This window comes from Lagopus muta, chromosome 2, assembly GCF_023343835.1.
Source record: "Lagopus muta isolate bLagMut1 chromosome 2, bLagMut1 primary, whole genome shotgun sequence".
Taxonomy (NCBI): domain Eukaryota; kingdom Metazoa; phylum Chordata; class Aves; order Galliformes; family Phasianidae; genus Lagopus; species Lagopus muta.
In genome coordinates, this window is record NC_064434.1 from 25,866,325 (window position 1) to 25,892,087 (window position 25,763).

General features: G+C 35.3%; 1 protein-coding gene across 1 annotated transcript in view; it reads right to left on the reverse strand.

Moving 5' to 3' along the window:
- Positions 1–25,763, reverse strand: part of LOC125689991 (protein eyes shut homolog) — a 702,258-nt gene that overhangs the window by 446,942 nt on the left and 229,553 nt on the right. Inside the window, exon 18 of the mRNA XM_048937860.1 lies at positions 16,266–16,387. Within this exon, the coding sequence (XP_048793817.1) occupies positions 16,266–16,387 (122 nt within the window). The remainder of the gene's footprint in view (positions 1–16,265; positions 16,388–25,763) is intronic.

Sequence of the window (25,763 nt, forward strand, 5' to 3'; positions counted from 1 at the left end):
CTATTTTGATATACCATACGTAGCGGGGTTCTTGTCCTTCCGGATTATGTAGTATGCTTGAATACATTGCAAGCAAAGACTAGAAATGCTGATAAATTAGTTAACTACAGTGCTATGGCACATTAAGGAAACTCCCATCTACTTTGTACCAAATACAAATACAACTATATCAATAGTTTGGAATGCTATCTTCTGCCCCTGCTCATCCAAATTGCATGTGTGCATATGGATGGGTGTGTGGGGAGTGGCATTATTTATATATATTTAAAGCCTTGATCAGTTAAGATACTACAGTGAGAGTACATGGAGAAGCAAGAAATACCTTCTCATGCTACACAGATGCCACCTCTTCATATCTTCAACAGAAAACAGCATTGTTAGCTCTTTTCTTTCTTGAACCTTCTAGGGAAAGTTATAATTTCTTCGTTGTTAAAATCATATGAAAAGTTTTCCATTGGAAAATATTGAAATAATTACAAGTTGCCTGCAAAACTGCCACTAGAGGGCGATCTCATTAGAAAGATTGTGCTCAGAAGAACACAAACACTGAAGAATTCTAATAAAGAAAGATGCTATAGGTAAAACTAAACATTAATGCCGTCACTCTAGACATATGGCTTGGCACCAGAAAATACAGTATGGTTTGGCATCAACAGTCTTGTTTGTAGACCATGACCAAATAGAAAACACTAAACTGCCTTCAATCTTCTTGAAATTCTTATTATAGATATGATAGGAATCCACCAAACAAAAAAAATCATGTTTTTAGGGCACTTATTTTTCCATTTGCTTTGCTGTTCTACTTACTGCATTCAAGATTTAAAAGAAATAATAATAAATTAATTTTGAAGTATCAAATCATCCCTTAAAAAATTCCATCTCTTAAAATCTCTGAATTGAATCAGAAGGGCATCATAGTTTATTTTAGGAAGTCAGAACACAACAGATAATAAAGAGAAAGAAAGATCTGGCTAAATTTGTGTTAAGTATGAAAAAGTGCTAATCACTTGAATTACTGCTGATCTCATACAGATTGTATATTCTGGCATATGAAGTTGCTCTTTTGAGTAATACTATCTATTACAAAAACTTGCTTTAGACTTGCCTCTGTTCCTGATGAAAAAGTAAGGGAAAAGAATATATTCCTTTTTATCTTGCCATTTGTTTTCACTAACATCAAAAGCTACATTCTTTGTCTGTATGTCCTTTCATCCCACACCGCAACGACAATCAGTACAACAACAAAGTACCTCAAGACTGCTTCCAGCAGTCTAGAAGAAAACACATACTTTCCATCATTTTAACAGGCAATTCTTCTCCAAATACTGAGTGAAAACCTCTTTGTGAAAACACAGCATCAGTTAATAAATACTACAGTGAACATTACACAAAGCTTTGGTCTCCAGTATCTTGGATGTTAGCGATTCACTTCAGTAAAGAAAGAAAACTTTATTCATTCCTTTAAGGACTAGAGGAAAGTAATTGCCATGGTGTGCCAGGAAACTCACATTACATAAAGTTAACATTAGAGTTCAGATGTCTAACAAATCACCTGGAAAACTCTTCATCCTTGAAAGATTACTGAACAAAAGGCTTCCATGTCCCTAGCTGCCTGTTTTCTTGTGCTCTTCCATCTTAACTTAATGACAATCTTTGATGAAAAATCTGGCAGTGTTGGTTTACTGTTGCACCTGTTGGAATTGGTCTCTTCAGTTCCACTTCCCCTTGGAAATCTCTTCCTCTCTGCTACAGTCCAACGTAAAACATGTAGTTGATTCTGGAGATTGTCTCAATGCCCTATTTTTCAGCCTAGTCCTGCTCTGATATTTTCTAAATTACTGTGCTTTAGCACACAGGTATTGAGATTAATTCTCCTTGACCTTGGAAACGTGAAAGAAAGAAGCATGTCACTGAAAAAAATAAAAACTGCCAACAGCAAGCAGGTAGGAGCACCTGCAGGCATTTGTTAAACTTGGAAAATACAGCAATGCAACAGTAGGACGATTGACCTCAAAGCTCTTCACCTAATGCAGAGATGGCACTGACTATCATAAAGAAAAATGAAGTCTTCAGGTATACTGCTGACAACAAAGGGTATCTTTTGCTTTAAGGAAGTAAAGGAGATTGTCTGTGGTCCGTTCTTAACCTCACAGGCAAGAAATGAAGAACAAATAAAGGTAATTACGACTGCTGATCTTCATTAGCACAACAACACTATATAGTAGAAAGCAAGCTGCAACTTTGGAATTTTGTAAAGAATGATACATGAATATTACCTTGAAGACAGGTTACTGAGATATTTAGAAAATTTTACATGAAAAATAACTGAATGCAATGCACAATAATTCAAAAGTCTATGCAAATGAGCTCTGCAGAATGATTTGAACTGATTAGACAAAGATGTATCATTTATCTCCGCCACATTTCTGATTGTTTATAAACTTTGAGTACACCTTTGCAGTTTAAGCAAGATGTCTTTATGAGCCTTCTTCAATGTTCTACACCTGTTTGTTTTTTTTTATCTACTTTAAGGACAGCCTCTTGCTGTCTACTTTGGGTCTACTCAATCTCCAAGACAGTAAATCAGAGAAGAACCTGTCTTTGCTCAGTCTGACAGTAAGGCACTACCAAATCCAGTAACAGCATCGGGAAACACATGAATTAAATGGACTAAGGTTCCAAGTTAAAAAATCTTACTCTTTTTTCTAAATTCCAAATACAGAATACACTGGGTACATTATGCTTAAAATAAATTAGGTGCCTGTAAAGAACAGATAACCAAGGACCACTGTAGTATTTAGTATAAAACATGTCAGGTCATTAGGGCATCGGTTAAAAATATAATACCTGTTTCTACCCGTTTTAAGAGCACTAATCAAGCATTTTCAAAACTCAGCAGTAGTTAATATATATCAAAGTTTATCTGGTGAATCATTTACCATGTGTTACCAATAATTACAATGACAATTCAACATTATAAACTGAGCATTTTAAAGTAGCGTATATGAAAGTCTACAGTTTGTCATTAACACTGGTAGTCTAGAAAATACTTTAGAAGCAGATTAAGATATCTCTGGTCTCACATTTGTTAACAGAATAATAAAGTTGTACACAACATGATTCAATTTTAGTAGATTTCACCTTTGCTAATGATTTAACCTACTATGTCAAATTATCATCTCTTTCTGTTCACCTAATCTTGTATAACTCTAAATTCCTAACAGTATATGAGGCAGAAACATAAAACATTAAAACTAAATTTAATAAAGATCACTTAAAATAAACTTAAGTTTACCTACCTACCTACGTATGCATATATGTTCAAAGGCTGCAGTCACCACTAGCTGTGCATTAGATTTCCTTACTACAGACTCTAAGAAAACAAAATTTGTCTTGCCATGTCTTGGAATCTAGCCTTTCAAAAATTGTCTTCTCCTTAAAAAGATTATTCTTCTGATAGAAAACTATGAAATCAGACAACAAAAATAATGTGCAATTGGTTTTCAAGAGTCAGTTATGCCTTTATGTGTCTTTGAGAAGATACAATCCAACTTTCTCCTCAGGCTGTCTCACCGAGTTATTTTAATGGAGTAAACTGATGAAAATTTTATGACGGCCCCTTCCTGATACAGAATGAACAAACCAGGAGACATGCATAACAATACTTGTGGCTGCTCGTGGTGTGACTTTTAGATTTGTGCTTCCTTTTCTCTGCTTGTGACCTTCAAAGACAAAATCTTCCTATTTTCACTGCAATAGATCTCTTTCACACATTCAAACTGGCATTTGGCGGAAGCAAATATGGTAATTCCTGATTCTGCCCCAGTCTGCTTGCTTTTGCTGAAGAGACAGCGTTGCTTTATAGAAAACCTATAATAGCATACTATCTGTAATTGCAGTTTAAAATTAACAGGTTTTTGTAATAAAAACTGATCTATCAGAACAAAGAAGTTCAAATCCCAGGTAAAACCAAGGTGACAATTAGTGAAAATTTAATTACATGTAGAAACTAGTTGTAGGGGAGACAATGTTGATTTTCTAATTATGCACTGTGTAAGTTTACCTATACTAGAACCATCTCTTGTAGTTTATACACATGTACGTATATTTCATGTTGTTCTATCATATCAATATAACAATGCATCTCAAAGATACAATTGCTTTATTTGAATATTTCAAGTATATTTTCTAAGCACCTAATTACATGTGTAATTGCTAGAATACTTTTAAAGTAAAAGTAGAATTGCTTACAGAAATGATTGATATTTGTTTCATTACTTTTAAAATTACTTTAGTCGCTTTTTAATCTGAGAAAGCTCTTAATTTTTTTTTACTTCCACCAGCCATAAGCCACATACTGCCAATATCACATATGTTAGATTGCATGAATTCTACTCTATTAAGTTTTGTGAAAATATTTTTAATCTTATCCTGATCATCTCAGTGATCTGAAAACAGAAATATGGAATTCAATGCTGTATTACATTACTGAATTGCTTCACATAACTAAAACACAGTAAAACACGAGGCTCCATTTTCTCCTCCTCATCTCCCAAAACAAAACAAATCATAAATAAAATTCTTAGCAATGAGGAAATTGTGGCTTTCATTCAAAACAGAATGTCTCATAATTTAAGATGAAAACTTGCTTTTGTTTAGGCTGTGAAGTTATTTCAGGACAAAATAGTACAGGTTACATTATAGTACCATGGCATTAAAACTGACAAATGTATTTATGAAAATTTTGATTCTTAACTACTATTAAATTGCTTTAAGAGATACATAAAATTAGATTTTAACGCATGCAACATATTCATTTTATTAATGATTTTTTTTGAATAAAATAAATACAGATATAAAAGTAAAGAGAATGAAGAGCTACATGCTGTTCTTCATGGAACTGCTTTTTATCTGTCCTGCATGGTTCACCAGGATATAATGTCAACAGCAGTGCTCATAATATTTTCTAAATTTTGTTCCTTTGTGCATGCATTGGACACTGCTGATGCATGGAACTCTATTCTACAGCTAACAATGACTGATGGTTTTCTCATTCATTTCTAATTTGCTGTTTTAAAACTATCTGTACCATTTTTTGCTTGCTTGATTAAACTTCATATTTTACTAAGGTTTCCAGGAAAAAAAAAAAGTCAACATGATTTTAGAGAACCATTAAATGAAGGGCAAAAGAATAGGCAAAACTGAGCCTACGTGAATCATTTGCAACAGACGAGAATTATAACGGATTTGGATTTGAGATAATGAGATAGTGAAGTCTGTCTTGAAAATTCTTTCAGCTATGTTCTTCTGTTCGTTGTGTTATTCTTATCCATTCATGTGGCAACAGCCACAGAGAGGAAAAAAATCATTTCATATCAATATCATTGCCATACAACAAGATGGTGAAAATGACTACTTCTGAAGATCAGTGAGATTAAAAACAAACAAACAAAAACAACTAAGTGCTAAAAATTGCATTCTCCCTCTAAGGATTATACCATAAGTAGGCTATAGCAAAACAAATAAATCAAAGAAACAACACTATCTGTTTTCATTTATACTGAAAGCAATTGGGAATTTTTTGTTCAATTGTTTTCATTACACTAGATCTCATAATGAACACACAGTTGTTTTTATTTTATTTTTTTCTCTCTTACACCCTCATTAAGCCTCATCCACTCTTTCCTTCAGTACTTTAGCTTGTATACCTGTCATCTACTGCTTAACTACTTTATAGTCAAACTTTAAAAACAGGAATACCCTAAGACGGTCCAAGCTGCTTCAGGGTGTAAGCCAATGACCTTTATGTGTTTAGGTTAAAACACAACAGTGAGCCAGTACTTGTTCCCCAAATCAGTTATGAATTACACCAATCAATGCTTAAAGACACAATGATTTCCATCTCACCTCATCATCTGCAAGAGAATAAATGAAAGGGAATTTCACATCCGTGTTTTCTCCCCCATCCTCACTTCTACCACCAGAGGAGAAATGAATTTCAATAGCAATACAGCTCAGTCTGTCTTCCTTAGTCCTTTCCTTCTGATTTTTTTTAAATGTTTCCATATGATCATGTCTAAATATTGTTGAATTAATATCACTTCTCCATATTTTTCCACTTATATTATGCCTAATTATTATAAATACTGGTATAGCAAACATCTTTCTGGGCATACATGGATCTTGCTGTTTTAAAGCATCTGAATTCTGAATGCGTATTAGAACTGCAAATACTGAGAACTGCAAATATAAAATCCCACATTTCACATGCGTAGAGAGGAGTTAAAGTGCAGAATGACTCTTATTTATGTTTTATGATTAAAACTATCTACTGATTGCAAAATTTTGAGTGATATACATATTAAAACTGATGAAAAATCTGATTGATGACAAAAAAAATAAGAGAAACTTGCAAAAACAGAGGCAGGAAGAAACTTTGGAGGTTGTCCAGTTCTGGATCTTGTCCTGCTGGGTTTTGAGTATCTCCAAAACCTTCATGGACAACATATTTATTGCAATAGTGATTAAATACTATAATAAGTTTCCATTACATTTAAATAGATTATCTCACATTTCTGTCTGTACCCACTGCATCTTGGCCTTTGGCTGAGCACTGCTGAGAGAAGTCTGGCTCTGTCTTCTTTACTTGTCCTCACCCCTCTGGTATTTATACATACTGACAAAGTTATCCATTAACAAGTCATATTATCAAATGATGTCAAATTAGTCAGACATGCTTTTCTGTTTGCAAATCCATGTTCCTGACCACATTCCTTCATTGCTGCATGTGGAAATGATTTCCAGGATTATTTGTTCCATAGTCTTCCCACAAACTGAGGCTGACTGCACAGTAGTTCCCCAGATCCACCTTCCTTTTCTTGAAGAGAGCGGTGACATGTTCCATTTCTGGCCTTCCCTCTTCTGATTTTATTTTCTTCTTTACTTCCATTTTTTGGTTTTCTTCCAATTTTCAAGAACCTTTGCCAATCATCTAAACTTTGCAAAGATAATCAGGAGTGGGCTGACAGTGATTCCCTCAGCAGTCATGGACACATTCTATCAGGTCCTTGCAGATGGGAGTCTCTCAATACCATCATCTATCCCATCCCAGGGCTGCTTTGTGGCTCAGCTCCAGCTGATTCAGATGATTCCCTGGACAGAATTTCCAGTGCCTCCTCTGTTCTCAGGTCTCTGAACCTATTCTGTAGCTGCAAAACCACTGATAAGGGAGGAGCCCTCATCCTAATGTTGATGACAAGCTTCCACACTTCATCATCACAGCCTCCATTTCCCAATCTCATAAACACAGACTGTGCCTGTTTTGTCCTTCACTGTGCTTACACTATCCCACTCTTCCTTCCAACCTTTGCAGTTCTGTGATTCTGAGTTGCAAAAGTTCTTACTGGAAGCTATTTGGAGAAACTCCTGACCAGAACACTTAGACTGCATTGTAACACTTCTGAGAAGAAATATCTGTATCTGCATGTGGCAAATGACCGTTTGCTATGTTTGCCTTTTGCTTTGTAATTTGTTTTTGCATGTTAGCAAAGCAGTGAAGCGATTTAAGAAAATGCACCTTACAGCTGATGACTGTGAAGTTCTTGGTCAGAGCACTGAAGGTTTATCCTCCCTGACACAGCCACTGAATCAAAGGCGAAGCAGAGGAGATGGAAGCAGAGACCTCCAACCCACCCATAGAACAAGGAGGCAACCAAGAGGTACACTGTTTGCTTTGGAGTCTGGGGGATTTGGGGCAGAGAAACTATAGTAGAACAAAATAGGTTTGGGTCATCCATCCATTGGGACTCAGGCATCAGTAGGACTTAATAGGATGGCTTTTCTTATTTCCCTTTTCTTACACAATGCCTTTGTAAATGAGACCTCTTTAAGCTTCACTTTCATGAGCATCCAGGAATGAAATGTAATCAAAACAGCTTGCAATTCCTCCTCCACTCCCCCCCAATTTCCTCTTAGCTAAGCATCAGGATGTTTTTGCAGACCAGTAGCAAGACAGAATGGTCCTAGTGAGCTAGTTGCATCAACAGGCTTCATGGATCAGAAAATGGAGAGGCTGGGAGAAGTCTTTTGCCAAGTTTCAGTTTTGTTTATGGTCTCCAGTGTTTCTGACATTGCAGCCAGGAAGAGTTTGGCAGGAAATGGCTGTTTATCCTCTTAAAAAGAGTCTGTCTCCTTTACCCTGCAGTTGGGTCAGCCTGATACAGGCTTGGTGCTGCGATCTTGATGGTTGGACTATATGATCTTGTAGATCCTTTCCAATCTTGTGATTCTGTGATTGTGATTCACTATACTTAGCAGTTCAAGTTCTTGTAACTGCAGTCTTGGAGAAGATGTTACTCTTTCAGTGATCTCTGGAGCTGCATAGTCTGATGACAGGCTATCATAGCTCATTTACTTGGATACACAGATCCTCCTCCAGAGCACATGTACATCCTGCAGGCAGGGACACTACATCCCCTGACCATAGCCTCAGCAAGAGGCCCCAGGCTTCTCTGCAGCCCCAGGGCTGAATAATTGCACCCTTCTTTGGGAACTCAGTCTGTTGTGTGATCTATGATGTGCAGGGATAGTTATTCCAGCAGGTAGTTGGGGACTGTACCCCGCAGCATCTTGTCACCATTGCTAAGCATATGGATTCTCTGACAGAATTTCTGGCCCCCTGCTACACTGCTGCCTCCCTTGACTGTGCTCTAGGCCAGCTAGTAACACATGCCCTCTCTTTCACTTGCTGAAGAAATGCTTGATTCTCCCTTATAAGAAATCAGCTGGAAACAAAAAGCTGAAAGCCCATTTTTTAAAATCAAGGAAAGTTGACAATGAGGCTTGTGAAAAGCTGCAACATCTTGCTAGCCATTACAACATTCTGTAGCTGTTCCTTCCCAGGAGCAGGAGGCTTCCTGAAGCTCCTCAAAGAGTTTCAGAAGTTCTCTGGTGACCGCGGATGAAGTTCCCAGAAAGTCTAGAATCTATCAGTCTGCAGCCCAGAAACCACTGTGCGAACTGGTGCATGTTAGGTGCACTCATATTTGTATATTATTTATATTAAAAGTGCAGAATTTAACAGTATTTTGGTTTTTTTTGTTTGTTTGTTTTAAACCTACAGTATGATGAATTTAGGTAAGTTTTAGCACATTTCATGCACTCACAATTACCTCAGTTTTAGAAATCATTTTCTACTTCCTCCATTTAACCAATGTTCAACAAACTGATCATTTTGTGTCTCTCTGGGGGTCTGAAACCAAAAGATATTATAAAGTTACTATAAATAAATATATATTATATAAATATATAAATAAAAACACATCACAAAGTGATTTAATATGCCAGGAGGAACAATGCTACTGTTTAAGAAGTAAAAGTTGATGAGCTGGCTTAGTGCACTTTCATGCCTTGATATTAATTTCACAAGAAATGTTGTATTTCATTAGGATTTTAAGTAAAAATGCAAGTATACTTTCAGAAAACTGTTAAATAATGGTCAAAATCTCCCCCAAGGGCTTCAACATGTCAGTGACTTTTTTAGTACATATTACGGAGCAATATTTTGTTGTTTGCCTCAGGCAACAGAAACCCTAAAGCTGATTTCACACAGTGCATTGTAATAGGCAGCACACTACACATTTTCAGTTGTTAGTATCATTACCAGTGATAAAACCATAAAACACTTGCTGTCTTTGGAGGAAACACTTGTTTGCTCTTTCACAATTTTTTTTTTAGATAATTCATTACTACATCTCTCTACTGGCCAAATAAATCTTTTGAAGATGAGTTTGTGTAAGAGACTCACACATAATTGGATAGTAGCGTAAAAATAAAATTATGAGTCACAACAGAAGATGTCAAAAGCATAACAGTGAAACATTTTGGGAAACATCTCAGCAGCAAGAGAGAAAGAGCTCGCCAAAGAACCCTGAAAAAATGCCAGTTTGGAAGCCAGATGCTGCCTGCAAAAAAAGGTTCCAGAGTTTGGCATCTGGGACTACTAAATGCCAAGCCGATTCCCATCTGTAGGAAAAGCTGTTTACTGCTTCTGGGGAAGAAAAAGCAAGAAGGAATATGGCAGTAGTTTAAAGGACTGCCAGTGAAAACAGAAGGCAGACTGAACTCAGCATTCAAATTAGAATCATATCACAATTGACTTTTTATTTCCATGATAGCTTAAAATCTCTTAATTCACAAATAAGCATAACCTTAAAAATATAGTGGACTCGCATAATCATCTAGGTTGGAAAAGACCTCTAAGATCATCAAGTCCTACCGTTAACTTACCACTTCCAAATCTACAACTATACCATGCCCCCGAGTACCACAAGTACATGTGATGCATAAGTATGCATTCTTTTACTTACAGATCTGTAACATTCTTGAAATAACCTGGGAACCACCTGCTTCTACAACTTAACACAGAAGAATTCTTGCATAATTTTAAGAAAGTGCGGAGACTACTTTTAACTTTTCTAAATAAATTTTCTCCAGAAGGGGAAAAAAGAATGAAACAGTATGCTGTTTTCTGTACCAACAGTATAATCAAAGCTCATGGTATGTGCAACACTGAACATTTCCTAATGAAATACCTAGTCATTTCTTAAGAACTCTGACCAGGTAACTGACAGTTACACCAATGAAAAACTAGTTTTTGATTTTGAAAAGATAACTTGGCTTCAAATACTAACAGGCAAAATGGTGAGTCAAGGGAAGAAACGTATGAACTGACAAAATAGCAGGAAGGAGACAGATTAAATCTAGCTCTTGTTGACAGCATGATTACCCAAATAAGTTACTTGAGTATAGATGAAGAAAGATACACCTTCATTTTTACTTAGTGTAGTACCTGTACAGGGTACTATGCTAAATAAAGATAATAGTAAACATACTATTTGAAGGAGAACTACCAACAAATACTTGAACAACTTGAGATGAGTTAAGAACTCAGAAGTCCTCCACTACAAACATAGCTCTATACTTCAAATGGAGTCTAAATGCTAGTAGGAAAGCCAAAACCTCATGCAGGATAGAAGAAACAAGTTTTTAAATGACTGTTTAAAAACAGACAACATTTTTTCACATTATCAGTAATTTTTCTAAAGCAATTAATGAACTCAGGCCCCATATTTAAAGATAATTTAAAGAGCAACTTTCACCTCTGCAGGAGTTAGTGGGAGCCAGGTGTTTTAGCATCATTCATCTCTGAAAAGGAAAAGCTAGCTCCTAGAATTAAAGACATACCAATAACAATGAAAACCACCTGTAAGGCTGCTGAAGGGTAACATTACTCAGGTCTAGTAAAGAAAACACTGTAACTGTTATAAAAGATACAAGATCAATAGAATCACAGAATCACCTGGGTTGGAAAACACCTTCAGGAACATTGAGTGCAACTACTAAACTGTTATTGGTGCCACATCCATTTATCACTTAAATACATCCAGGGATGGGGATTCTGCCACTTCTCTGGGCAGCCCATTCCAATATGTGGCCCTTTTTGCAAAGAAATCTTCCTAATATCTAATTAAAATCTCTTCTAGTACAATCTCATTTCTTTGCATCTTATGCCTTATCACCTGAGATAAGAGACCAGCACTCTCCTCACTGCAACCTTCTTTCAGGTGGTTGTAGGTAATGGTAGAGGTCTCTCCTCAATCCCCTTCTCCAGAGTGAACTTCAGCTACCTCAGCTGGTCCTCACAACTCTTTTCTAGTCCCATCACCAACTTCGTTGCTCTTTTCTGCATACTGAACCCTAAAAAATGCCACTATGATTAGCTGCAACAGGATTGAAATCCTTTCACTAGGGTTCATCGAGCATGGCCAACCAATCAGATCTTCACCCAGTAAACCTGTTGTAATGCTATCATGTAATAAAAAACATAGCAATGACAGTGGGGTAGAGTCCCAGGCTATAATGAGTAAGCATAAGACCAAGTGCAACAGCTGTGGATGCAGAAACAAAGGAAAAGGGCTGCTTACCTTCAGAAGGCCTCAGTTAGGCAAGGATCTCCAGAGAGATATCCTTACCCCACTGCCAACCTTTAAGTGAGGTCTGGGAGGGCATGGATCCTGGCTGTACTACTTCTAGTCACTCAGGTGCATTGCATGCACCTGAGCTCCCCTGGGTTGGCCATGCCTTCCACCAGGTGCTCACTGTTTCATGCTATAACTTAACATTTTCACTACACCTGTCCAAGCCACTAGCAGCCAGTTTCTACAGGAGAATACTGTGGGAAAGTCAAATACTTTACTAAGATCCAGGTAAACAACCTTCAAAGCCTAAAGCCTATCTAATAACAGTCATTTTTGTCACAGGAGATCAGGTTAGTCAGTCAGGACAAGCCATTTATATATACACGCTTCCAGCATTTGATCACTCTATTGTCCTGCATACGCCATTACATGACACTTGTGATGTTCCTTATAATAGTTTCAACAACTAATACTGCCAAGTAACATGAACCTATGGGATTAGGCCTAGGTATAGAGTACACATGGTTAATTCTCCAAGTTTTCAAGTCATATTGATTAAAGCCAAGTTTCAAGTTATTCTATATAATTAGAAGTGTTTCATCTATAAAACTACATTGCCTATTATTTTGATAGAAGAGTTTAAGAGATTTTCACTTAAAGTTTCTCCTAGTTAAGGCAGTAACAGCAAAGGAGACCCATAAGCTTTAACTAGACTTCATTGTTAGTAAGGCAGAACCTTAGACGGACCAGTAAAGAAGGTGCAATACTAGAGAGGAGAAACTGGGAATTCAGTTGATAATAGATGCATCTGTCTATATGTGATCAGAGACAAAACTGGAGAGTTTATGCTGTTGTGAGAATTGCAGCAAGGGTCACAGTGTACTAGAAATACATGCAGGTGTAAGTTCATTTATTTGTTGAGCCTGAAAACTGAAAATAGAATTTTTTGTCAGCTAAACTAAAACCAGATTGAAATCCAGTCCTGTGCAAAGCATTTGACTGTCCTTCACTAGCGCCTTATCCCCAGATTGGAGGGATGTGGATTTAATGGACAGATAAGGAACTGTTTTGATGGTCAAACTCCCAGCTCCCATATCTAAGACAGATACTAGTGGCAAGTGGTGTTCTTCAGGGAACTCTATTGAGACCAGTGTTACTCAACACCTTTGTTAGTGACATGGACAGTAGGACTGAATGTATACTCATTTGTGGATTACTCCAGTTTTTGTGGTTTGAAGACATATAATCTGGGGGTAATAGATAGAACTACATGACTTCTAAGATCTCTTTCAACACAAATCATGCTATGACTCCAAACAAATTATGTAAAAAAATAATTCGCATTTGACAATTCAATCTTAACCATTGATTCAGGCTTTTTCTTATTCTAAAATTTTTATATTGATTTTTATTTTTATTTTTTAAATGATGCATCTGGGAAGATCTTTCTTTTTCAATATTAGCCTGTTCTTTATATCACTATCAAGGGAACCCATTAAAAAACATTCAGTTTTAGCACACTTGTTGATCTTCCAGTTTTGTCAGCAAGTTTTCATAGCAAGGTTAAAAAAAAAAAAGAGTAGTGCTAGTTAAAATGTTAGATAATTTTTCAACTACTAATTATGGTGTGCTATTTTTCTTGTTATCACAGATTTGAAACTTGGTACAATTTTTTTTTTTTAATTATATGCTTTTGACACCAAATGCATTTTTATGGTATTGCACATAAATCATCTAGTTTTTCAAGAAATGTTATCAGATGGAATTGAAAGTATTTAGAGAAAGTAAGAAAATGAGGATTATCAAAGGCATGTTAACTATCCATTCCTTTAAGTTAGAAGAAGCAGCAATATCAATGGTGTGGTTAAGATCAAACAGATTGAGAAAATTCTGAATCTCAATAGCTGAACTTATACCAGAAAAATGAACACTGTCAGAACATGGGCATAGGCAAGGTCAAGACACAAGACAACTGCTCTGTTTGTCATTGCATTCCCAAAGCAGTGTTTGGCATGGTTTTGGTTGAGACAGACTAGCGCTCATTGAAAGCAATAGCTAGGCACAGCTGAAGAGTTAAAATAAGCCAATGATCTTTTCTATCAGGCAAATAAGAACAGTTATCCTGTTTTAGAGACTACACTTAATTTTAAAGAATTGGCTGGATGTCACTGAAATCAGAAACTCAGCATACTCTGCACTTGCCCTGCTTACCTACCAGGAAAATGAATATTTTTTATTTTATTTTTTAAGAGGGGTGTTAAAAACAGTAACAAAGAGGGAAAAAATTCTTTTATTATACGTTAAGAGTAATAGTGAAAAAAGCAGAATATCTTATTATCTGTGAATGTACATACACTGACTGAAATGAGATTGCATTAGATTATACAACAAAAACATTGGTCTAGTCTCATTTGTTGTGGTTCCTAAGTCTCAGGCTCCCAGTCTCAATTACAGGTATCTTAGAATAAGTTGTTTTTTTTCTTTGACTTATCATGAGGTTTATACATAATGAATCAGCGGTATGTCTGATATGTCAAACAGGACAAATAACTGTGAGGAAAAATGTGTAGTGCATACACTAACTGAATTTTCCCATAAACATTTTCTGTAGCAGTTCAGTATGTGATGAATCCAGAAAAAGTACTTTTTGAACTTTTTCTTTTTCTTCATTTTACAATAGGGAGTCCTTGCCTTTATGCTGTTGATCCAGATATGAATAAAAGCTAAAGAAGCCAAGTTACCTTCTGCAATATATATCACACTTCGAGAAGCTGAAGGAATAGGTAAAATGTAAGGATAAGTAACAGCCACTGCAAAATATTCAAACACCATCCTTGAAGACACTGAAATTACATTAGCTTATATAATCCATCATAACATGCAAGAATTAAAATTGCCATAATGTAACAGCTAATTAGAGATAAGCTTTTCATTAGAATTCTAAAAACAACTAAAATTTTCACAATAAAAGGAACTCTATAAAAAAAAACTTCAGCAATTGCTTTTTCATAGCCCAGAAAACTCAAATAAGGGAAGAAAGGCAATTTAAAATATTTTAACGTATTTTCTCAACTATAATAGTCTTCTTTTTGGATTACTGAACTGAAAAACATCATCTACCAAAAGTATACATCTAACAATACATATAAATGCTCTAAACTATACTACGTACATATAAATAAATATCTCAATATATAAATTAAAGCACAAAGTAAAAAAAAAAAATCACTAAATTCTATATACCTCTTCTGACATTTTTAAGAGAAAAAAATCAATTTTAAATTCAAGAGATTAGGTAAAAAAACACCTGCAAAATTAGAATTTTTCCTTTCAAGTCACAAGTAAAAGTGGCATTTAGCCTAAACTAAATCTTGCTTTTCTCCTTCTGACCCTCATAATCCAAATTATGTAATTACATCAGGGTTGATAATGAAATGATTCAAATAAAAAAAGTTATAAGAGTAACAGACAAGTTAAAATTGTCCTTGGTGCTAGGGAAATTATTTGCCTGTTTCTAACTGTGGTACATTTTCTTCTTATTTACAATCTGTATTAACAGGAATAGTATCACTGTGCAACAAACTATACTGTATATACTTGTTACATTGTTACCTATAAAGAGTTTACATTCAGATAAAAAAATAATTGTTCTAGTATTGGCATTATAATTTGATGAACTTGGTATAGATAATCTCTGACTATAAATAATGGAAATTGATTCTTCATTGAGTTTTTATCCTTATAAAACACAATTTAAAATCATAAATGTGTGGATGAAATGAAGGACAGCATTTGTGTTAGAAATAATATGGTTAGTATCAAACCCTCAAATTTTCTTTCAATGTGGCTGTAAATTTTAGATAAATTACTTTTTCTTTTTGTATTTTAAGTCACAAGGTGGCAGCAGTGATATAATCTCTTCATCTAAAACTGCAAAAACACATTCACTCCCACTACTTTAACTCTTAAAACTTCTCCATTGCTTACAGGGCATAAATGACAGAAAGAGATCGTGTATTTTCTTTGACAATGTGCAGTTCCAGATTACTCACTAAGTGTTTTGAATTGATGCTTTGTTTTTTTTTTTTTAATTTTCCATCAACAATTCATTATGTTTGCTGACTTCAAATGAATGTGCAGTGAAACAGTGTATCCATGACAGCAGTTGTTTGCTCATCTTTCTGTAATAACACACCATTCACAGAGCTGAGAAATAAAAGAATAACTGGATACATAAGCTTGTCAGTTCTGGAACATAATCATGTAGCGAGAAGGTGCAATGCTTACCGATAGCTGTTGAAAAGATCTGTGCAGGTGCCATTATTTCTACAAGGCTCTGAGTCACATTCATTTGACTCATTTTCACAAAATTTCCCTTCCCATCCAGGCAGACAAACACATTGGTATCTCTGCAATGCATGACAGAACATAAATTATCTGTTACTTTTTAAAATTTTAAAAGAATACATTTACAAGGGGTATTATTATTATAACTGCTATTTCTTGTCTTCAAATGGGTGATTCAACATTTTAAAACAAACAAAAAAAATAATCTATTGCCAGTTGGGCCCACTAACGTGATGAAAAGAGGGTAGGGTATGAAGCATGAGACATTACTTACTATCTTTTTGCATCATCAACTTGTATTATAATAATTTACTACCTCTTCCTCCCTTGATCGAGAATGGTAGCAAAAGGTAATACCTCTCCCATAAAACTACCTTGTCTCCTTTGCCTAAAGCACAGGTATTTTCAACCATCTTGAGTTGTATTGTTGAACATGCAGTCCAAACAGAACTCAATATAAAATAATTTATCATGGATGTGTTTAATATTTTTAATTTGAAATTGTGCACAAGTATCTCAACTGTACAATAGTAGACAACTTACAACATGAGAACTATTGTCTCTTTTTAGGTGTATTAGATAGTAATAAAAACAGCATAATTTAAAGTATTCTGCCTCTGCAGTGGCAATTCTTAATACATTAATGATCAGATGTGAATGCAAAATTTGATTGAATTGAGTAAAGTTTTTCAGCAGCACATACATCCACCTTTAAATGGCATATATTTTAGAATCTTTTTGATCACATTGCAAAGCTGTATCAAATCGTAATCACACCATACTATTAAGCCTCAAACTTATTATCTTGTAACTTCATGCAAGGGAGTGTTTGACAGTTTCACAGAAGTTAAAAGCATAAAGCATCTTCTCTCTGCCTACGTTCTAAAACAAAAGAGAAAGGTGAACATCTGCTGAATTGAATATTCATTAGAGATGGGCAGCACAGCAAACACTTCCATTCAGCAGAAGTTTTAATTGCTTCTTTTGTAACATGCTTACTTCTAACAAGGCTTCTTTCTATCAGGAGTTAAGAAATGCTTTAATGGTAAGCATGACTAATGCATATTATTTCATTACTTGCTAAGCATTGCAATAGGCTTCAGGGTAGATTTTAAAACCTATTAAATTCAATGTAAATTGGAAAACATTAAGAAACAAACAGCAAAAAAGTTTAAGGGTTTTTTTAAAGCTAACTGCATAAATAAGCTGCCATAGCATGAAGATCAAATGTATAATGTATCAGTGTTCCAAGTGCAGATCATCTTGTACTGTTTTAACCATCTGTACTTTGGAAATAGACATACACGATTGTGTTTAAAACAGACCTGGGCTATGAACTTAAATATGGTAAACAGGAATTAATTTCTCAATACAATTTAAAGATAGTGCATTTGTTCTGAAGTTCTGACACGTTTTTGCAATTGTCCTATGCTTTTCTTTAAGTTCCGATATTCTTATCTACTCCTGAGAAATAAAAGCTTAGAGTATTTTGTTGGAAGAAAGGCATCAAAATTCAAAAGGTAATTGTTCAAAAACAAGCTTGGCATGGTTGCTGTGAAGCATCAGAAGGTGTGAAACAGCTGAACTGTTTCCAATATTCATAATTCAATTACTTACATGTATACGATTCTACAGCTGATCAAGTCAGCTCTCATGCAAATGGATCTGTATATAATGCATTTGTGATCTGTATTTTTTCCCAGCTCGATGAATCTTTTTTGTGCTCATAGTGACTAGCAAAGATGTGAACTTGGTTAGGACATATGGATGGATATGGATTTTCCGAATGCAACAAGATGTATTTTAAAAGCCAGAATATGAAAGTGCAGGCCTTTATCCTCAGTTAAAGTAGGGCATTAAGAAAATTAGAACTTGTCTACAACTTCTTAACAAATAAAAAAGCAGAAATAATTTTGCCAAAGAAAGGAAAAAGGAAAAAATTGTTGAGATAGAAGACACAGACGTATGGGCTAGTAATATAATCTATTACATCACAAACACATCCAAATTAACTGTTAACTGTTTTAACTGGACAGTTTTTCTGAGATTTCCTCCATTTCCTGCACACGTATCAGCACATCAAAATAAATAATAGGAACAAATAAGCATGCCACAAACGCAATGCCAAAAGCAGGGACAACTAAGCCATATTTGCAAGTAACTATTAGACACTTAATAACTGTTCTACTAGCAGGATAGGCTTTCACATATATCAAGAATGTGACAATGATTTTTTTTTTTTCTCATTATTTCCAAAAACCCTTCCAGAAATTGATTAAAAAGTAGAAGTAAAAGGAGGCTGAAAACCATCCTGTTTAGAAAGCAGTAGTATTTTGTGTCAGGTTCTATAAAAAGCATCTAATGATCAGCTAATGAAATTCTATGCTTTGCAGATTATTTCTCACTTTAGGAGAGCTGTCACATCCAGCACAACACACAACTCACATGCACGTATACTATGCATGGATGCAGTACATATAAATAAGAAAAAGTCATTATTTCATCTCTGTATTCCAGTTTAGGCCAACTGAAGATGCCAGATTACAATAAATTGTAAGTAGAGATAGATAAAATAGATATAAATAAGATAAAGAAAATACTGCAGAAAAGGACCTGCAAGTTCTTACAGACAGGAAGATGAATGAGGCAGTAGAGTGTCCTGGAAATAAAGGCATCTAATGATCCACTGGGCTGCCACAGGGGAAGCGCTGGCAGTGAGTGGAGGGAAGTGACCATTTCCCATACACAGCCTGCAGTGCTGTGTCCAATTCTGGGTCCCCAGCACAACAGACACATGGACAGACTGCAGAGATCAGGAAAGGGCCACCAAGATGCCTAACAAACTTGAGCATCGTTCCTATGAGAAAAGACTGGAAGAAGGAAGACTGTCATGGCACAGCATGCATCAAACAATGCAGAATGACAAAATGCTGTGTTTGGAAAGTTTGAGGTGAATCGTGCAGGAGAGTGGAAGAATGGAATCTGATAGTTATGTATTTCTTCCTTTTAACTATGTACTGCTATCCATATTAGACATGAAAATAAACTTCTGAGTGCTTCTGAGTTCCTCCACATCATCTTTTGCTTGCTCTCTAAACAATGCAGTAAGTGTATTGACACCTGAACAAATATCCAAAATAAAAATGTCATAGTAAAAGAAGGGAGATTTAGACTGGATATAAGGAAAATTTTTTTTATAGTAAGTGTAATGAAGCACAGGAATGAGTTGGCCAGAGACATGGTGAATGCCCCATTCATGGAGATGTTCAAGATCAAGTTGGATGGGGCTGTGAGCAACCTAATCTAGCTGTAGTTCATTGCTGAGGAATTGGACTAGATGACCTTTAAATGTTCCTTCCAACTGAAACAATTCTATGACTATGATAACTATAAGCATACTAATGTGTCATTATCCAATTAATTGTGTGGATAGTTAAGAAAACAATATTTGAGAATATATTTTTTAACACTGTAATTGAAGAATTAATAATTTTCTTAAGCCTTACTCACTGTTATTTTACTGGAAAATGGTGAATAAATATCTGGCAAATAGAAACTACAGTGAGAAAGTTTCATCATGCACAACCAGAATCTGAATTACAAGCAGGCTTATCTTCAAGCCTGAACTTGCAGGTGTAGGTTGAGAATAAGTTTTACCCTACAGAGCTAAATATCAAGGATTCTTTCCATGTGGAGTACAGAATTAAAAAAAGTAATTTCACTTTCAAAGATAATATTGAGTTGGTGCATTTTTAGAAGTTGTAACAGCCTTTTATTTCTTGGCAAACAGAAAGAACAAAAAAAGATGAAAAATAGCTGGAAACAGAAATACTCAAGCAGAAATCTCTACTTCTCTGAACCCAGTGCGCCAGCCAGACCATGCTTCCTGCAGTGGAACTCTTTCTGTTAAGGATGAGCACACAGTAAGATCACTCATCACTGCCTCATATTGTGAGATGTGTTCCAGTAAGAAAGTCTAAAGTTTGCCGTTGAGGTTTTCTTCCCCCACCCCCCCCCCACCCCCCCCCCCCACCCCCCCTCCCAGAAAATGACTGATGATTAGCTGTACCTAAAAGCATATACGAACAGCAAATTTATCAATGGTGTCGCTTCACAAGCAAAAGAAAATTGACTTCTGAGATGAGTACATACAATAAGCCTGCTCCTTCCTTGTGTTAAAGATACACCTGATTTTTCTAATATTAGTTACCAGATACAGTCAGATTGTCTATACCAAGGCAAAAAACCCCAAGCAAATCATTTCTGGGGGTAAGTGCTATGAGGATTACAGTATGATTAATACTGATATTAACTTGATAAATTGTTATAATAAGTGATATTAAATACTAAACTGAAAAGGAAGTACGAAACATGGATTCGGAAATGTAGAAAAATCACTGTCAAAAGTATATTTTGTAAACATTGCTACAAGAAAATAGCTCAGCTAGAGCACATATCCATTTACAATGTCAAAGTGATCTTTGTGATCTTTTTTAAGCATTGAAAAAAAAATGTGAAACACTAGGTTAAATAAACTAATACCAAATAGTAGCAAGATAAATTGATAAAGCAATATGGATTTTTAGAAATTAAACCTCAAAGTCTGATATTGAAAATGCTAACTAGTAATATTTACTCATTCTTTTAAATTCTATTTATATTCTTCTGCCTTGAAATTATTACAAGTTCTGTACTAACTGATTAAAATATTTTTATCTAAATTTTAAGAAAAACATTTTAAGTTCACTTATCCGTCCAGTCTTTTAAATGATTAATGCATTAAATGAGTAGGGTGGAGTATATATAAAACAGACAAAGGCTGTGTTACACTGCAATAGTTTTATATTTATATATAGCAAGAATAATAAACACAAACAAAATACCATATCTTTCGCATAAGTCAATAACACACCAGTGCTAAATACAATCTTACCCTTTCATTTAATGTGGGCTTCAACTTAAAATACATCCAGTATCTAGACATGCAGCACATTCAGAACTTTAACTGCAATGTACTGTAATTTGTGACCATAAGGAAAATTACTATAAATAGGAATACTAGTTATTTACATGGTATGCCTTTATACACTACCATTTCATAAAATAGCAACTTTGCTCGTAAATTTGTAATAATTGCTGCTTTCAATATTGATCACTTTAAAGCAACACATTTGTAAAAGCAGTATATTTCAAAAAAAAATTATGCATTTAAAATTAAATAATGACTAATGACAAACTCCAAGCTACTGTAGATTTCATCTTCCCATGGGAAACAAACGGAGTAGGGCCTGTGCATTAAGAATCTAATAAATTACTTCCTCTGCTGCTCAGTTATCACAATGCATCTGAAATTTCAATGGGATTAAGGTCTGCCACGATTTGTGTGTGAAGATTCATCTGTAACATGGTAAGACATGCAAACATTCTATGTGGTTTTTAACAAATTGATAAAGGTTTTCGATTTAAGAATTTCCCAAATCAAACATAATTTAAATGTTAAGTTCACAGGAAAAAGAAAGAGTACTGAATAACTAATCAATTCCTCTCTGTTCTTATATATAAATTTAATTACTTTAAAATACTATTCTAGGGGACACAGCATGAAATATGTACATTAGAAGATCCTAAGAAATATTCTGGAATAACCATAAAATAGAAGGTAATCAGCGCTTAAAAATAGGCTGCTCCAAACTGGGAATAATTGATCTGAGGAAAACTGAACGGTTTCTAAGGAAAAATATTCATTTATTTGAAATGCTTCCAGAAATTGAGTTGTAAATTGAATTAGAGTTGAAATTGAAATAGAATTGAGTTTTTGAGCTTAATTTGATCAGATTAATGTTAATTTTGTGACAACAGTAAGTCTTTCTCCTATGTAATTAATGATAAATTTTTGCCTTTACAATAAATAGTATAGAACATTGAATATTTATACCTTTCTTCCATCCCCATCCCAGAGACAGAGCTTACTAGGAAATATATCAAAGAAGCCACTCTTAAAGTGACAAGTACTGAATAGCACAGGAAAACAAATGAAAACCAACAGCTGTAAGTTGTTCAAGCAAAATAAACCAAACAACTAGTCCAGACAGTGACAAACATTTGAATATCAGCCTTTGATCAATGCATTTGGTTGACATCTACCTCAGTTGTTCAATAAGCAGTTGAAGGTCATAAACAGATTTCTGTTAAGCAGAAATACAACAACCTGACCCACTTACAACTTGTTAAGAGCTTTCAGCATGCCCCTAGATCCCAGATATGAGAAGAGCTATGGGAGCTAACTGATACTGCATAAGAACAGTCCAGGCACTAATAAACAGAAATAATACTTGGCTTCTGAATTTCAAATCCAGTGTTGCTGCTAGCAGCTTTTTAAATCAAGTAAGAAAGCCCAGTAAAACTGTTTTCCATGAAAAAAGCTATCTTGTAATACCTGATTCCAACCAAACCTTAAACATACAACCATTTATGACAGTACACCTCAAACACTACAAAGTGCTGTTTTTGCCAACTCAGAAATAAGGGAAAGTTAAAGAAACAGGCTCATCCAAAAATACTTCTACCTAAATAATCTTAGAAGTGCACAGAACTTCAAGGATTATTTGATGTCAACTGTTCCCTTTTGAACTTTCACTCATCCCTACTTTAAATTTATAGAGCTTTTCAATACAATAAATCACATTATAAATTAATGTGCTGCCCCTATCACATCTAATACAAAGAGGGATTTAAGAGGTGCCAAGCTCAGGCACTTGTGACCAGATCTACATACTGTTAGCATAAAGACAAGCTGCTGGATACTTAACAGACAACGATCAAAGAAGAAAAGATGATTTTGTAATAAGTTTTATTCAATCTAATCTGTTATTATTATAAGCAAGAATAAGATAGATTCAAAATCATACACATAATGTAAGTGATGCTATTCTCCAAACTAAGACAAAAAACACAAGGATCAGCTCTGCTGTATATTCATTATTCAATGAATATACAGATAGCATAATTACAAAATATACTAGAGAGGTTGGTAAAGCAGGTTATTACACCAAGAAAAGAAAAAAAAACAGATACAGTGCTTACCCTTATCCTGAGCTCACTGCAAAATTCCAAACAGGGATCTCCAGAAAGAGATTGTTCCCCACTGCTAGTCAGCTCTTAAATGGGTCTAGAAGAGGTGGAGCCAGGCTCCACCCCTGCCAGCAGCACAGGTGAATTGCCTTCACCTGTGCTCCTAGGGCTGACTTATAGCTCATCTCAGGTGATCAATCAGAGGTTCAGGCCATGATTTGTCACATCCCATATAGGGCTATAAGACAGCTGACAGGTGTTCTGTAGTGGATAAAGGAAACAAGCTTCCTATAGCAACTAGAAGCCTAAGAAGAAATCATTGTGAGGTGAGGATGGGAGTATGCAGAAAAAATAATAATAATAATAATAATAATAATCAAGGTATCAAGAAGGAAAACACTAGAAAAGTTCTGACAAAGTGAGATCTGATCAACTTTGGTTAATATAAAATTCTTAATTTACATTTGGTTGTTATTAATCTTGTTCTTTTCCACAGTCTAAGAGCCCCCTGGCTATCTGGCCATGTGGTGACTGCCTTTTGGTATCTCACAGCCATCCCAAACAGCTGTTTGCAGTTCCTGGAAGCACACGCTTTCTCAGCTCCTTGTAGTTCACTGTGTAGCTCAACTTGCTTATATGGCAGCCTGGTAAAAGGCTGACACTACCTAAACCCCACTGACCACAGTTAATGGCGATACAGCTTAAACTCTACCAAGAGTGGCCTATCCTCTCTTTCAAGAATCTTCCAGAAGCTGAGGCAGGGAGCAGCTAGGCAGCAACAGCCAATTGGCAGGTGCTGCAGAAATGTCATTTGATCAGAACCAGGTATTCCCCATCCCCTGCTGTGGCCATACTTACACAATAAGCTACCTTACAATAAGCTAACTTACTTGTTTCTTGAGGAATCCCCCCCAGTTTTTCTATTTCAGTCTTTCCAAAACATAAAGCAACATCAAAGTTGTGCTTCTACAGAAATCTGGTGTGTTCTGCTTACTGAAAGTTGTTCCAGCTGTTGTGAGCTACGGATCTTGAAAATAATGTTTTAAAACACGGAAAGAACTTAAGGGGAGGGGGTTCATTCTTGTAAGGGTGGTATAGTTTTACTCAAATATCTTACAAAGAATACTGAAGTAGAATGGAGTACACGCTTGTGTCATCTAGAACAGCAGATTTAAAATTATTTATTTCATGTAGCTTGCTAAATTTTATTTGTGGATTTTTCATTCTTCTGACTTTGATTATAGCCACAAAGGAAAGTAAAACCATAAGTTGACACAACGGCATATGGTTTAAATATGCAGATTACATTAATATCATTGGCTGTAGCTGATTTCTTTCTCTTTACTTAATAGAAATTTCTAAAAACTACTTAAAAGGTTTAGTCTGTGTGCAACTAACTCTTAAATAGCATGAACCTCTTCATCATCTGATTATAAGCTGAAAGAAAATTAATTAATTGAGTCCCATATAGGATTCTTCCATTACTGCAGCAGAACCTTAATATATTAAAGATCAATTATATTAGAGATCAATTATACTGCTGACACAGACTTGAGACTCAGCTCCCTAGAAGGGCAGGCATACAGTTGGAACAGTATAGAAAGCAAGGGAAAGAATTTTCATTCAGTTTTCACCTGCCACAAACCTGGTGGCAGCTTACCTCAGGATGGGAAGGGTATAGCTTACTTTCCCAGTTGCAACAACTCATATACCAAGTAGGCCTGAAGAAGGCATGACAGTATGGGTTTGTCAACAGACAAGTGAGTTATTATTACAGAACTGTATGCGAAGGGCTAAAGGTAGGAGAGAAATTCAATACTAAGAGGAAAGAAATTGGAACAGCTTCCTTTTCAGATGCTTTAAAATATAAGTGCATAGTTGCAGAATTGCCTTCAATGCAAATGTAAATAAAAAGTTTGTCTCCGGCTAAATGATTGTTTCTGGAAGGTGTATGAAGGAGGCAGAAAATACCACTGCTTAAGCATTCTGAAAGTTGAAAGGTATTTTAAAAATAAAAATGTTTTGAGAATTGTTCCTGTTCTTATTTTCATTTGCATAATGTGCCTATAATCTTCTGAAAGATAATGCAGCTCAAGGAAACAAAGCAGAGCTCTCTAACATTCTGCACATTGACAAATCAGGACGTAATGAAGTGCACCAGAGCATCTTGCTGTTTTGGTATTTCATTAAGCACGCATACCGTTAACAAGAATAAAGAATATTTGTTTACTGATTAGTATGGAAAAAGCCAGCATAAGCATTATTCTTGATTAGTTGCAGCCACTGTACTAAATAATAAATGAGGAAGGAGGTCCCAGTTTTATAAGGCAAACAGGATGGGGCTTATTTAGAATACAAACACTGTAT